Here is a 14,422-nt window from a genome sequence, read left to right on the forward strand (position 1 = left end):
TTTTTTGGCGGTACGCGGGCCTCTCACTGCTGTGGCCTCTCCCGTTGCGGAGCACAGGCTCCGGACGCGCAGGCTCAACGGCCATGGCTCACGGGCCCAGCCGCTCCGCGGCATGTGGGATCTTCCCGGACCGGGGCATGAACCCGTGTCCCCCGCATCAGCAGGCGGACTCCCAACCACTGCGCCACCAGGGAAGCCCAAACTTTTTTTTTTTTTTTTAATAAGTTAAATCAGACAGAAAAGTCCTCAGTGCTACTCTTCATCGGTTCAGGAGTTCTGGTGGTAGACGGCCCCCCTCCCTCCCAAGAAAAGCACATGAGTGGAAAATTATTTTGGTTTCTGGGGACCAATCTGTTAAGGAGATGATTAGCTATAATACTGCTATTTGGGGATTAAAAATAACTTTTTAAAAAGAACACCTGAGCTCCCCAAATGTTTTACTTATTGGTAATGATGGCTTAAAACTTTCTTCAGCTGATTTTTTTATAACTTGTTTGGAGGAGATTCAGTTGACTGATAATCTATTACTTAGGGATCTTCGTGGTATTTGAAACCTATTAATATAGAAATGGTACCTTCGGGAAATCATATTCTAGTGCCAATACCCCAAAAAAGTCTAGGTCAGCACTGACCAACAGAACTTTCTGCAATGATGGAATTGTTCTCTATTTGGTCTCACATGGTAGCCACTAGCCATCTGTGGCTACTGAGCACTTGAAATGTGGCTAGTATGACGGAGAAACTAAATTTTAAATTTTATTTAATCTTCTTTAATTAAAATTTATATTTAGATCACTGTACGTGGCTAGTACCCACTGTATCGAACAGTGCAGGTCTAGGGAAACTGAAATCTAGTCTGTGAACCTGATTCAAGACATGACTGTGAAATGACATGGACCCCAGATGCCATCACCCTGCAGAAACCTTCCTCTTCATCATTCCCTGTGAGAGTGACAAATCCGTCTCGTAAATTTCCTTTTGGCGAAGGCTGATATGGAAACTGATGGGGCTTCAAGAACCTCTACTCTGAAATTTACAGCCTAGTCAACATCCTCTGGGACTTGAGGAGGGGTTTCTTGGCACCAGGAAAACAGGCTGGGATGAGGTTACCAGTTCTCCAGGGCATATGGGTTCCTTTCTGGAGGCTGAGGAAGGCTCAGGAAGGCAACACAGGTAACACCAGGTCATTTTACCCACTCCATGTCACCTGACTCAACAAATGCTCCTTCCTACCTGGGACTTTCTTCTGGCCTATAAGTCATGAAAATTATGACCATGGCAGTCAAGAATAAGAGGTTTTTTGCAAAATCTGGCTTGAGACCAGAAGTATAACTATATGTTGAGGTGGGCCACAGATATGAGGCTGTGGAACAGTCCTAAGTATATTCGGCTGTGTTCACACTCCTGTACAGCTCTCTATGGTCCAAGGATTCATTCCACCTAAGATAATGCAGAATCTTGGGGAACCCGACACACTCAGCAACCCCAGACAACAAGTACAACAAAAAAGGTTCTGTTTCTTTCGAAACAGCTAAAATTTCAAACTTTGTTTTCATCTTCAAATTAATCATTTTCTGGCCTTTGAAAAACCAATTCCAGTTTGAAAACTTATTATTTTTAAAAAAGAAAGTATACGTACATTTTAAAAACAGCAAACCACATATTAGCATTGGCAGTATGGTAAAAAGCACAAACCTGTGCCTTGTATTGTCTGAAAAAAAAAAGAAAGAAAGAAAGAAAGAAATACAATTAGCTGGAACTGACCAAAACAGAGATACAGTTGATCCTCTTTATTTGTAGATTCCGTATTTGAAATTTATCTACTTGCTAAAATTTATTTGTACTCCCCAAACCAATACCTGCAGAGCTTTCACGGTCATGTGCTGACATGGGCCACAGAATGGTGAAAACTGTGTTGCCTGATGTAGACATTCCCAAGCTGAGGTTCAAGGCAATGCTCTGCCCTTGTGTTTTAGCCCTTGTACTGTAGACATGTGCCCTATTTGTGGTCTATTTAGTGCCGGGTGTTTCACATTTCTGTACTTTTTTGTTGGCTATTTCACTGTCTAAAACAGCCCCCAAGCACAGTGCTGAAATGCTATCTCGTGTTCCCAAGCATAAGAAGGCTGTGTGTGCCTTACAGAGAAAACACACGTGTTAGATAAGCTTCATTTAGGCATCAGTTATGGTGCTGTGAATTCACTGTTCATGCATCAACCACATATATTAAATAAGGTGTCTTTAAACAGAAACACACATAAAGCAAGGTTCTGTATTGATTCCTTGCCAAAAATGTTGTGACCGGAGGCTTGCAGGAACCTAAACCTCTATCTCCCCTGGGACCAATGGTTCAATATGCACTAATTCTGTGTTTACAGTGACAGTAAAACATAACTATCGTGAATAAAGAGAATCGACTGTGTTTCTAAATAAACTTATATGCACAAGGTTGATACATATCAGGCCCAGTGCTGTTTATTAAAAGCAGCAAATAGTCTACTATTCAGCCATCCTGTCCTGCCAGTGGGAGCACAGCTTGGTATCGTGTGCTTGGCAGGGCAATGTGGCAGCCATGCATTGCAAGCCTGAGAAATGTTCATCATACAGCCGCTGACACTGTGCTAAATGATGTGCCTACAGGCTCACCAAATCATTGGGACAACGTTGGATTAGTGCTCTAACCTCTCAGTGCCTCAGTTTCCTCTTGGGGATCACTATAAATGGAACTGATCAATATGCCTCCTAGGGTAATTAACTGAGTCATTAACTGAGCATTAACTGAGTCAATACACTTAAGAACAGCTATTAGCTCTTGCCATGAACCTATTGAGTTGATGCTATTGGAATCTCTACTAACGTCCTTTGATCCTGCAATTCCATTTCTAAGATATTAACCTACAGAAACTATCAGTTATGTGCCTCTCTCCTCCCTCCAAAAAAGGCACAAAGATATTTACCCCAGTCTTACAATATCAAAAAGCTGAAACAACCAAAGTGCCCACAGTAGAAAAGAATGATGTGTGTTCATGAGGTGGACTCTATCCACCTACTAAAAATCTAAGGCCAGAATACTGAGGATATGGCAAAACAATCACCACACATTGCTAAGCCAGAGGGTGGGGTCACTCACAGCAGGTCTAGCATGGATGAGAGAGAGGGGAGGGGAGGGGAGGGGAGAGAGAAAACGAAAGAATGAATGAGAGTATGAACACACACCCTGTCCTCTTAGTAGGAACACAGGTGGGTTAGAGCAAATAGGCAATAATCCATTGGTTTGATTTGAGAGGCCCCTGGCCAGAAACGGCTAGTTGCTCCCCATACCCATTCTCCCCTCTTTAATAAAAGAATTCAGATTTTCAGCTGGGCATACCACCACTCCCCTAAAAGAGTAGTTTCTCAGCCTTTCTTGTAGCAAGGTTTAACCATGTGGCAAGTTTTGGGCCGTGAGATGCAAGAAGGGTTGTGTGGTATTTCTCAAAAGTCTCCCTGAAAGGGGTAAGACACACCATCTTCCCCTCCCTGGGTCCCACTGCCTGAGATAGCAGGGAAGGTGCAGGAGCTGGACCACACAACTGCATAAAGTAGCAATGTGCCCAGGGCTGCTTACCTCCAATTATTATTATTATTTTTTATTAGTTGAGAAAAGTTCATCATTTATCCTTTTTAAAAAAAACTGGAGTATAGTTGATTTACAACGTTCTGTTAGTTTCAGGTATACAGCACAGTGATATACCTGATATATTTTACCTTTTCTGTAAGATGTTATGGAGAAACCCGAACAAACGTTTTGGCCAACCATATACATATACACACACACACACACACATATATATACACAAATATATATACTCTTTTTCAGATTCTTTTCCATTATAGGTTATTACAAGATATTGAATATAGTTCCCTGTGCTATACAGTAGGTCCTTGTTTATCTATTTTATATATAGTAGTGTGTATCTTTTTTTTTTGTTTTTTCGGTACGCAGGCCTCTCACTGCTGTGGCCTCTCCCGTTGCGGAGCACAGGGTCCGGACGCGCAGGCTCAGAGGCCATGGCTCATGGGCCCAGCCGCTCCGCGGCATGTGGGATCTTCCCGGACCGGGGCACGAACCCACGTCCCCTGCATCGGCAGGTGGACTCTCAACCACTGCCCCACCAGGGAAGCCCAACAGTGTGTATCTTTTAATCCCAAACTCATAATTTAACCCTCCCTCCCCAATGTTTTTTTTTTTAGCATGAAAGAAGTCATCTACATTTTTAAGTCACTGATATTTAAAAAAATTTTTTTAAACAGGTGAATCTAACTCTACTTGATACAGTCCCTTCCAAAATCCTGTCTCCCACGGGATGATGCCAGATGCCGTCATCGCTTTGGGACAGCAGAGATTTAGGGGAGATGAAACAACAATGATACAAGTTCTTAATGACGTTCTTCCTTCTTGACCTGGCCAGTGCACTGACAGTTGCTCGCTCTCTCTTCACTTGGCTTTGGAGATACCAAGTTCTTGGGGTTTTCTGCCTTCCTCCCTAGAGATCCTTTTCAGTCTCCTTTGCTGGATCCTCTGCCCTTAACAGCCCCTACATGCTGGAGTCCTCAGGACTCAGTCTCAGCACCCCTCTCTGACGACTGCTTCCTCCACATGATCTCTTCCAGTCCCAAGGCTTTAAATGCCTACTGTACTCTGATTATGCCCAAATCTCTATCTCCAGCCCTAACCACTCACGAGAGACCTAGACTCATAAATCAGAGCACCGTATTTGACGTCTCCATTTGAAATCTAATGAGAATCTCAAACAACACGTCCCAAACCAAACTCTATTTCTTCCACACACCTGCTGTTCCCCTGCTTTCCAGTCTAATAGCAACACAATTCATTCCGTTGCTTGAGCCAGAAATCTAGGGGTCATCTGAGTATTTCTTTTTAGGCACCTTTCTTCCACTCAAACCATTAGAAAATCCTGTTTCTATTTTCAAAATGTAGCCTAATCGGAACCACTTCTCCCAACTCTACTAGTCCAAGACACCATCTTCTCTTGCTTAGACCAAGAGTTTCCAAATTAGGCACATAACCCCAGGGAGAACATAAGACGACCAATGAGGTGCAAAAAAAAAGTAGAACCTCTATCTATTTTTACTACTTATGTCATTCTTTAAGTTTTTTAGATTTTGTATATGTTTTAAAATTGTATGAGTTATATTCATTTTGTATTATATTGTGGTAAAAGTATCTGTTGTTCCCCAATAACCAATTTCTCCTTTTCACTCTGGGAAGAGAACCCCTGTGTTTTAACTTGGCACATGGCCAGCAAAAGATGGCACTTCTCAGCCCCCCTCAGCTAGATGTGGCCACGAACTCAGACTGGTCAAGGGGGTGTGAATGGAAGTGATGCATGCCACACTTGATCTTTAAAGGGGAGGACCAGGCTCCACCCCTCTCCTTCTCCCCTCCCACTTGCTATGGAGCAATTAGAGATGCGAGCCCCTGTTTGACTCCAGAGAGCACAATTTTTAAGCTATAAGCATTTCAGTATGTATTTCCGAAAGATAAGGATTCTTCGTAAAACATAACCATGGCATCATCAGACTTAAAAAATTGTGTTCAACATCATCAAACATGGAATCACTGTTTAAAGTGCTCCTGTTTTTTTACTCTTTTCTGTTTGAATCAGGAACTAATAAGGTCCATACATTGCAGTTAATTGATATGTTTCTTAAATTTCCTTAAACTTTAAGTCCCCCCATCACCACTCTTTTTCTTCCCCTTATAATTTATTTATTGAAGAAACTTGATCTTCAGTCCTAAAAAATCTTCCACAGTCTGTACTTTCATTTAACATGGTATGGTTCTCACTAGCCAATTCCTGTGAATCAGTCCAAAAAAATTTTTTTAATTTGATTCATTTTGAGATATATAATATAAAGAGTCAGGAGGGTGTCATGGAAAAAAACTCCAGAAATCGGAAGACTTAAATTTCTATTCTATTTCCATTACTTAAGTGACCTAAATAAATATAAGAAAGAAAAAAGAAAAAAAATTATTCACAGAATCACGCTACCCCAGCCCAAGGAGACTCACATTTTTTATCTGCCCTAGAATCCTGTTCACACCTCACAATTGTTGATATTATCCTGAAATACGGTATTCACTATTTTCATCTCTTATGCTTTAGTGAACCACTTTCAACTTACTGATCCGTCTGTTTATAAACTGGGGGTGTAATGTATAAAACAGATAAGAATTGTAAATTACAAACATACATGACACTTAAGCAACATAAAGAGACCATAGCTGAGACAGACTGTCATGCTATTAACCAAGCGTCAGCCTAGACAAACGTATTGCACTTTAAAAAATAATAATAATAATAATTAATTAATTAATTAAGCTGTGCCGGGTCTTAGTTATGGCACACAGGATCTTCATTGCCGTGTGCGGGGTCTTTTAGGTGCGGCATGAGGGCTCTTAGTTGCGGCACACGGGCTCTTAGTTGTAGCACGTATGTGGGATCTAGTTCCCTGACCAGGGATCGAACCTGGGGCCCCTGCATTGGGAGCTTGGTGTGTCTTAACCACTGGACCACCAGGGAAGTCCCTGAAGGCACCTTCCTGTTGCACGTGTGCAACCTTGAAGAACACAACGGTAATGAAGAATATTAGGAAGCAGTATTGTGAATAATTAAGAGCATGGGTTCTGAAGCCAGATGGCCTGATTTCAAAACCAGGCTCTACCACTTACTGGCTGTTGACCTTGGACAAGCAACTTAAACTCCCAACTATGTCTTGGTTTCTCCTCATGAAATAAGGATATTTACTAGATTGCGTGGGGATGGAATTAATTAACATATGTATTAGAATGGTACTTGACACAGAAAGTACTAAAAAATATTAGCTTTATATCTGTAATAGAGTGTCCGTGAAAACTGTTAACTCAATTTAAGTTTCAAATTTATGAAATGTATGTTAGTTACTGCATCTGTGGTATGAAATTCATGAACCACTACTTGTATGTAGGTCCATGAACCCCACTTGTATATAGGATCTCTACCACGACACACGTAGTCACTTACCACTTGGGACACAGGTTGACAAAATGATTGATGTTGTCCTTCTGAATAATGGATTGCTAATGATACACTGAATTTCCTGTGAAAGATCACCTTCCTTCGTAACATACGCTTCAGATGGTTTTGAGCCACTCTGACACTGTATCGTTGAAGGACAGTCCCAGGAGTACTGTATGAGTTCTAGATGGGTGTTGTAATCTTCCAGGATCATGCACTGGAGTGTAATGTTCCCATCAGTCAATGTGCAAGATAGTGTTGGTGATGGAAGAGACTCTGGGAAAAAACAAAAAGTAATGTTTAGTACAGAAAAGAGTAATATTTAGACTCCTCATCTGCAAATTCAGAAAGAGCTTCCGGGGACTTCCCTGGTGGCACAGTGGTTAAGAATCTACCTGCCAACGCAGGGGACACGGGTTCAATCCCTGGTTTGGGAAGATCCCACGTGCCACGGAGCAACTGAGCCCGTGTGCCACAACTACTGAGCCTGCACACCACAACTACTGGAGCCCACACCCTAGAGGCTGTGGTCTGCAATAAGCGAAGCCACTGCAATGAGAAGCCCGTGCACCACAATGAAGACTAGACCCCGCTTGCTACAACTAGAGAAAGCCCGCGCACAGCAATAAAGACCCAACACAGCCAAAAATTTAAAAAAAAAGAAAAGAAAAGAAAAGAAAAGAAAGAGCTCCCAATTTCCTTATGAGCTTGAAAAGACCAACAGTCCACCCCCCTGAGCAGCAAGGGGAGAGAATTCTCTCTTCTTCTGGGTCAGATCTATCTGCTCAAATTCAGCATAGACACAGGCCCCAAATCCCTTATCCTCAATCCTGAAATCCAAAGAGTTCCGAAAGCCAAAAGATTTTTCACAAATATTTATTACCATGTTTTACTAAAAATATTTACATGCTTGAGTAAGCGGCTCTCCGTAACTAAGTGAAGTGCTTCTTAACACACACAGCAGAAATAGTTTATATCTACTGCCTTTCTAAAATCTGAAGAAGGCTGAATTCCAAAGCACACCTGACTCAAAGGATTTTGCAAAAGGTTCTGAGGAGCTGTACTGTGGGCTGGCCCCGCTCTGAGGTAGAGGAGGGCATGGCACTTGTCACAGCCCTGTCGGTCTAGAGGCCTCACCCCCAGGTTTATTCTGGAAGCACCTCCTGCTGGCTAAGGCAGCTGGAGTTGCAAGGATGGATAAGACAAAAGTCATGACATGCCATGATCACCCTCTAAATTTAGCCTCAAAGCCAATCGGCTCACCCCATTAGTCAGTGGTTTATTAATTCATATACCTTCTTGCATCTCTCCTTTCCACCAAAAACTAATCACAAGAGATTTGAGAAACATGTAAAACTATATGGAATATACAAAAATTGGTCATGGTAGCATTTGGATAATAAAATTTCAATACCTTGCAAACATCTACTAAAAAGCGAATTAAAGTTCATCAAGATGATGCGATACTATGCTGTCATTTAAAATATTTTCTAAGACAAAGGAACACAAGCTCCACTTGATAATCTAAAAAATAAATATGTTCAACTCATCTTGCCTCCCTCTTCTCCTGACTTCTTTCTGGCTCAGTTAAATAACACACCCAGCCTGGCTTGTTAGACCTGAGTCACACATGACTCCGCTTTCTGCCTGGCGTTTCCTCAAGTTTTAGGTTTAATCTAGCTCACATAATTCATCACATGTTGCCTTCAAGTTGTGTTCTTTAGTTAAAAGAACTCTAAGACACACACACATACACACACACAAGTGTGTATTCACTGCAGACTACCTGCTATCAGTAAGCAGGGTGACGAGTGGTGAGTCGTGGCAGAGGCAGGCACCAACAAAGTTTGGTTTCAAGGGAAAAGGGATAAGGAAGGTGAGGGGACACTTGAAAGGCCCAGAAGCCATGCTTCATGATTTGGCCAAGAACAGGTCCTGAGCAGAAATGACTGCTGACCCCAGTGCTCAAGTAGCAACTTGGAGCCTCTTCTAATAATCACTTCAGAATCCCATGGTCTACTGGAAAACCACCACAGATAATCCTAACCATGATCATTCAAAATCACATTTGTACTCAGCCTTAAAAGAAAGGAAATTCAGACACATGCTACAACATGGATGGACCTTGAAGATGTTATGCTAAGTGAAATAAGCCAGTCACGAAAGAATAAATCGTACACGATTCCACTGATAGGAGGTTCTTAACAGTACCCAGATTCTTAGAGACAGAAAATAGAAAGGTGGTTGCCAGGGAACTGGGGGAGCGGGGAATGGGGAGTTCGTGTTTAATGGGTACAGAGTTTCAGTTTGGAAGATGAAAAGTTCACCTGTTCTGTTACAGATTCTAGTTTATTGATCTAGTTCAGCCAATGTCCCACTACCCATGACAGGACCTAGTTCAGCCAAAGTCTCGCTGCCCATGACGGGACTTACCACAGCTATAATCTAACAAATATTAGTTACATCTGTGCCTTAAGCAACTGGCAAGAAATGTGCCTGCTTCATCCCTAAGACAACTTAGTCAATTTATAATTAATGAGTTCAGCTCACTATTCTGTAAGAAATGAGAATTTCTTATACATATCTGATGACATGTGTGTATTTCCATAAACTTTAATAAAAAGTCATATGCCAGTCCAGACCTTTTAAGGATAGAGCAGTTAATTCTACTTACATGAACATTACCAGCCTCCATGCAATAAAGGTTATAAGAGGACGGGCAAGGACTATTAAATGCTGATGGTGGAAATTTTTAAGGGGACTTTGAGGGAAGGAGTAAAGCCAGATGTTCACTTACACAGAAGGACGTAGATGCTCTGCAACTAGAGGTGCCAGGAAATCCCCCTGTGTCTAAAATAGCCTTTCTGAAAGGGTCTGGTGTCTCCGGAAGATTACTGAGTTTTATTAGTTTAGTCTTAACGTACCATCATGGAAGTATGACTTCCTCATTTCTAAAAAAAGAAGAAGTATGACTAATCGTCTTGACATTCACGTATGTATTTTTATAACCAAAATCTAAATCTTATTAACTCTTTCTTGGAAGTGTCTTCTGATTCTTTCCTTTCCAAACATCTGCTACTAACACCTCTATCTACCTGGATGATCACAGTAGCTTCCAACCTGGCGTCTCCTTTTTGTAATCCACCGTAAATACCTCCCATCTGATTAACCTTCCAGAAATATAGTTCATCAAGGCACTTCTCTGCTCCAGTATCAGTTACAGTGGCTCTCCACTCCCACAGGCTAAACCCCAGATTCCCAAACCAGAACTTGAAGTCAACACATTAACGGCCAATATCACTCATTGCCTCCTGACTGAAACTCGCCTCCCCTGCACCTTGCTCCTCTGCAGGCCTTTGCTGAGCTTCCTAAGGACTATCCAGTTAGTCTAACTAAATCAAGCACCTTTGTTGAGTTACCACGGAATTTTTAAAATTAAATTATTTTAAAATTATCACTTTTAAACATTTCATCAAGTTTTAAAAAGAGAAACTTAAATGTTTCGAATTCAGTTTTACAAACTCTATAAAGGGGCTCGTAAAATGCATTCTATTCTAATTTAAATTCTGAATCAATCTTTTTGTTTGCTTGCCCTACAACTGCCAAATCTCCACCTTGCAGGTTTTAAGGATTTTGCTTCTTCAAAGGCATTGATTGATCCTTCTAACAGGATGCCTGCACACCTTAACAAGCTCCACTTATCTAAAAGGAGTTCATCATCTCCTGGACAAACCAGTCACCCAGTCTGAGAGCACCCCCCCGCCCCCGCAATTACTGTAAATTGTGCATCCCACCTCCCAATCATCCAGATCAATTGCTTCCATATCTGCTGAGTGCCCATTACCTATTCATCAAATCCTTTGCTGGGCTCTGGGGGTACAACGGTGAACAACAGAGAAGTTCTCTCTTCCTCCCACTGTCTCCAATACTGGGTAGCTGAACCGGTGAGGGACAGCTATTCACCCAGCTATATCCTGAGACCACCTCAAACAGCTCAGACTTGAACTGCTATATTGCACTCTGCCTCTTCTCCATCCCCTGGAAACCATCTTACACAGTTTGCCACCAGTTGGATCTTCCTAAAACACCCTTTAACATAGAGGAAGTAGGCCTAGAACTATACCCACATCTTGGATAAACCAAGTGAAACTGTGACGCAGCAGAGGGGACAGATGGGTACAGGGTGAGTTGTGCTGGGTGGCGGCACAGAAAAGGCAGCTATGAGGCAAAAGCATTACTAGGACATCTGAGAAAAGCAAGGGGAGGTCACAGGGGCCAGATCTCATATAGCCTTGTAGGCCACTGTAAAGACTTTAGCTGTAACTCAGAGTCAGATGGGGCCACTAGAAAGTTCTAAGCAGAGGAGTGATGTGATCTGACTTCTGTTTTAAGAAGACCACTCCGGCTTCTGTGTTTAAAATTAAACTGTAGAGGGGCAAGGGTGGAAGCTGGGAGACCAATTAGCAGGCTATTGCAATCCTCCAGGGGAGAATGAAGCAGTCCTGGATCAGACCAGAGGACATGATGAGAGGCGGTCAGATTCTGGTTCTATTTTGAAGGCAGAACCAACAAAATTTTCTGGTGGAGTGAATACGGTGTTCAAGAGAAAGAGAGGTGTCAAGGATGATACCAAGGTTTCAGCTTGAGCAACTGCAAGGATGGAGCTGCCATTAACCAAGAGGGGGAAGGTTTGGGGAGGAACAGGTTTTGAGGGAAAGGTCATGAGCTCACTTCTGGACATGTGAGATCTGAGAGGCCACTTAGATATCTGAGTGGAGACAGAGTAGGCAGTCAGATAAACACCTAAGGAGCTCAGTGGAGGTCTGGGCTAGAGCTCTAAATCTATGCATTATCAGCACTGAATGCTATTTAAAGCCCTGACATGTGATAAGCCCACCCACCTGGGTGTGAATGCAGGCAGAGAAGGGAAGAGGTCCAAGGCTTAAGCCTTGAAGTCGCCAGTGTTAAGAGGTTGGGGGAGGGACTTCCCTGGTGGTGCAGTGGTTAGGAGTCTGCCTGCCAATGCAGGGCACACGGGTTCGATCCCCGGTCGGTCTGGGAAGATCCCGCATGCCGCGGAGCAACTGAGCCCGTGCGTCACAACTATGGAGCCTGCGCTCTAGAGCCCGCGTGCCACAACTACTGAGCCCGCGTGCTGCAACTACTGAAGCCCGTGTGCCTAGAGTCTGTGCTCCACAGCATGAGAAGCCACCGCAATAAGAAGCCCACGCGCCGCAAGGAAGAGTAGACCCCGCTCGCCGCAACTAGAGGAAGCCCGCGCGCAGCAACGAAGACCCAACGTGGCCAAAAATAAATTAAAAAAAAAAGAGGTTGGGGGATGCAAGGGGATAAGGGAACGAACCAGCAAAGGAAACTGAGAAGGAACTGTCAGTGACTTAAAAGTAAACTAGAGTCGGGTGGTGCCTGGATGCTAAGGTGAAGATGCTTCACAGAGGAGGGAGTGATTAGCTGTTTCAAAAACTTCTGAGAGAAAGATGTGGATGGAGAATGAGTCACTGGATTTATTCATGAGGAAGTCATGAGGAGTTTGGGTACAGCAGTGGGGATGAAAGCCTGTTTGGAGTGAATAGGAGAAAGGGGGTATGTAGACAGCTCTTCCAGTAGATTCTCTATAAACTGAAGGCAGAAAGTGGGTGGTAGGTGGAGGAGTAGAGGGGCCAGAAGAGGGCTTGCAATGATGGTACAGATAATCGCTTATTTGTATGCTGATGGGAATGAGCCATTATGTCGTGGAGGAAATTACTGTAAGGAGAGAGTGGGTAGAATTATAGAAGTGACATCCCTGAGTATAATGAGAGGAGGTGGGATCCAGGGCACAAGTAGAGGGTCTGGCTCCAGATGAGAACTCAGCAAGCTGAAAATAAGAACTGCCAAACAGGAATGGTAGAGAACAGGGTATATGGGGTCAGGCACAGGTAAGCAGACAGGCTGGTGGTGAGAGCTTGCTGGAGTTCTCTTCCGGTTGCTCGTTTTCCTTCAGTGAAACAAGAAGCAAAGCCTTCAGCTGAGGAGTGGGTCCGGAGAAGGAGGTGTTCAAGGTTTGAGGAGAGAAAAGGTAACTGCTGGGAGTGGGTGAGTGAAGACACTAGGAACATACTGGGTGTAGTTGCAGTAAATCATCAGAATTTTAAAGTGTGGGGCTCTGCAAGGTGATGTGCTTTTCTGCAGCTACAAGGCGTGAGCACAGAACGTTGGATTGAATCTGGCTGGACTGGGCTTTGTCCAATCAAAGTTCAATCATTGAGCATGACCAATCAGAAAAGGAGCAAAGAAGCCGGGTGTGTCTGCAACAGAGTGAGCCCAGGGAGTGAGCACGGCACTGGGGCTGCAGGAGGAGGGCAGGGAGGACATCAGTGGGGCAAGGACTGTCAGAGGTGGCAGAGCAGAGGAACTGAGCTTCCAGCAGAGGAAGTGGAACTGAGATACTGAGGTGATGGAGGGAATGGAATCACTGGTAAAGACAAGTTCTACATTATATCTGCGGGGACAGTAAGACAGAGTGAAGGAGATCATTACAGGAGATGAGAGCAAGGACGAAGAAGTCAGGATATTAGAAGGAACTTTCATTTAAATATTACAAAAGCACCAAGAATTATGACAACAGGAACATTAGAAACAGTGAAAAGGAACCAGGCACTAAAATAATCAGGAAATATTGGGGTGATGTTCTTAGCAGCACTATTTACAATAGCCAAGACATGGGAACATTGTAAGTGTCCATCAACAAATGAAAGGATAAAGAAGATGTGGTATATATAAATGGACTATTATTCAGCCATAAAAGAGAAGTGAGAAAATCCTACCATTTGTGACAACATAGATAGACCCTGAAGGCATTATGCTAAGTGAAATAAATCAGACTGAGAATGCAAATACTGTATGATCTCTAAAAAGAGAGAAATCTCTAGAAATCTTTTTAGATTTAGTGGAATCTAAAAAGAAAAAAACCAAGCTCATAGAAAAAGAGATCAGACTTGTGGTTACCAGAGGTGGAGGGTGGGAGGAAGGGGATTTGGAGGAAAGTGGTCAAAAGGTATAAACTTCCAGTTATAAAATATATGAACACTAGGGATACAATGTGCCACATGTTGACTATAGCTAACACTGCTGTATGGTATGTAGGTAAGTTGTTAAGAGAGAAGATACTGGGCTTCCCTGGTGGCGCAGTGGTTGAGAGTCCGCCTGCCGATGCGGGAGACACGGGTTCATGCCCCGGTCTGGGGAAGATCCCACGTGCCGTGCAGCGGCTGGGCCCGTGAGCCATGGCCGCTGAGCCTGCGCGTCCGGAGCCCGTGCTCCACAACGGGAGAGGCCACAACAGTGAGAGGCCCACATACCGC

The 14,422-nt window shown here is 43.3% G+C and overlaps 1 protein-coding gene across 1 annotated transcript in view; it reads right to left on the reverse strand.

Annotated features, from left to right (window-relative positions):
* Positions 1-14,422, reverse strand: part of CD58 (CD58 molecule) — a 146,849-nt gene that overhangs the window by 109,384 nt on the left and 23,043 nt on the right. The window contains exons 3-4 of the mRNA XM_007452639.1: positions 7,068-7,337; positions 1,640-1,711 (exon numbers count right to left, since the gene is read on the reverse strand). Coding sequence (XP_007452701.1) covers positions 1,640-1,711; positions 7,068-7,337 — 342 coding nt within the window. The remainder of the gene's footprint in view (positions 1-1,639; positions 1,712-7,067; positions 7,338-14,422) is intronic.

This window comes from Lipotes vexillifer, unplaced genomic scaffold, assembly GCF_000442215.2.
Source record: "Lipotes vexillifer unplaced genomic scaffold, Lipotes_vexillifer_v1.1 scaffold1343, whole genome shotgun sequence".
Lineage (NCBI taxonomy): Eukaryota > Metazoa > Chordata > Mammalia > Artiodactyla > Lipotidae > Lipotes > Lipotes vexillifer.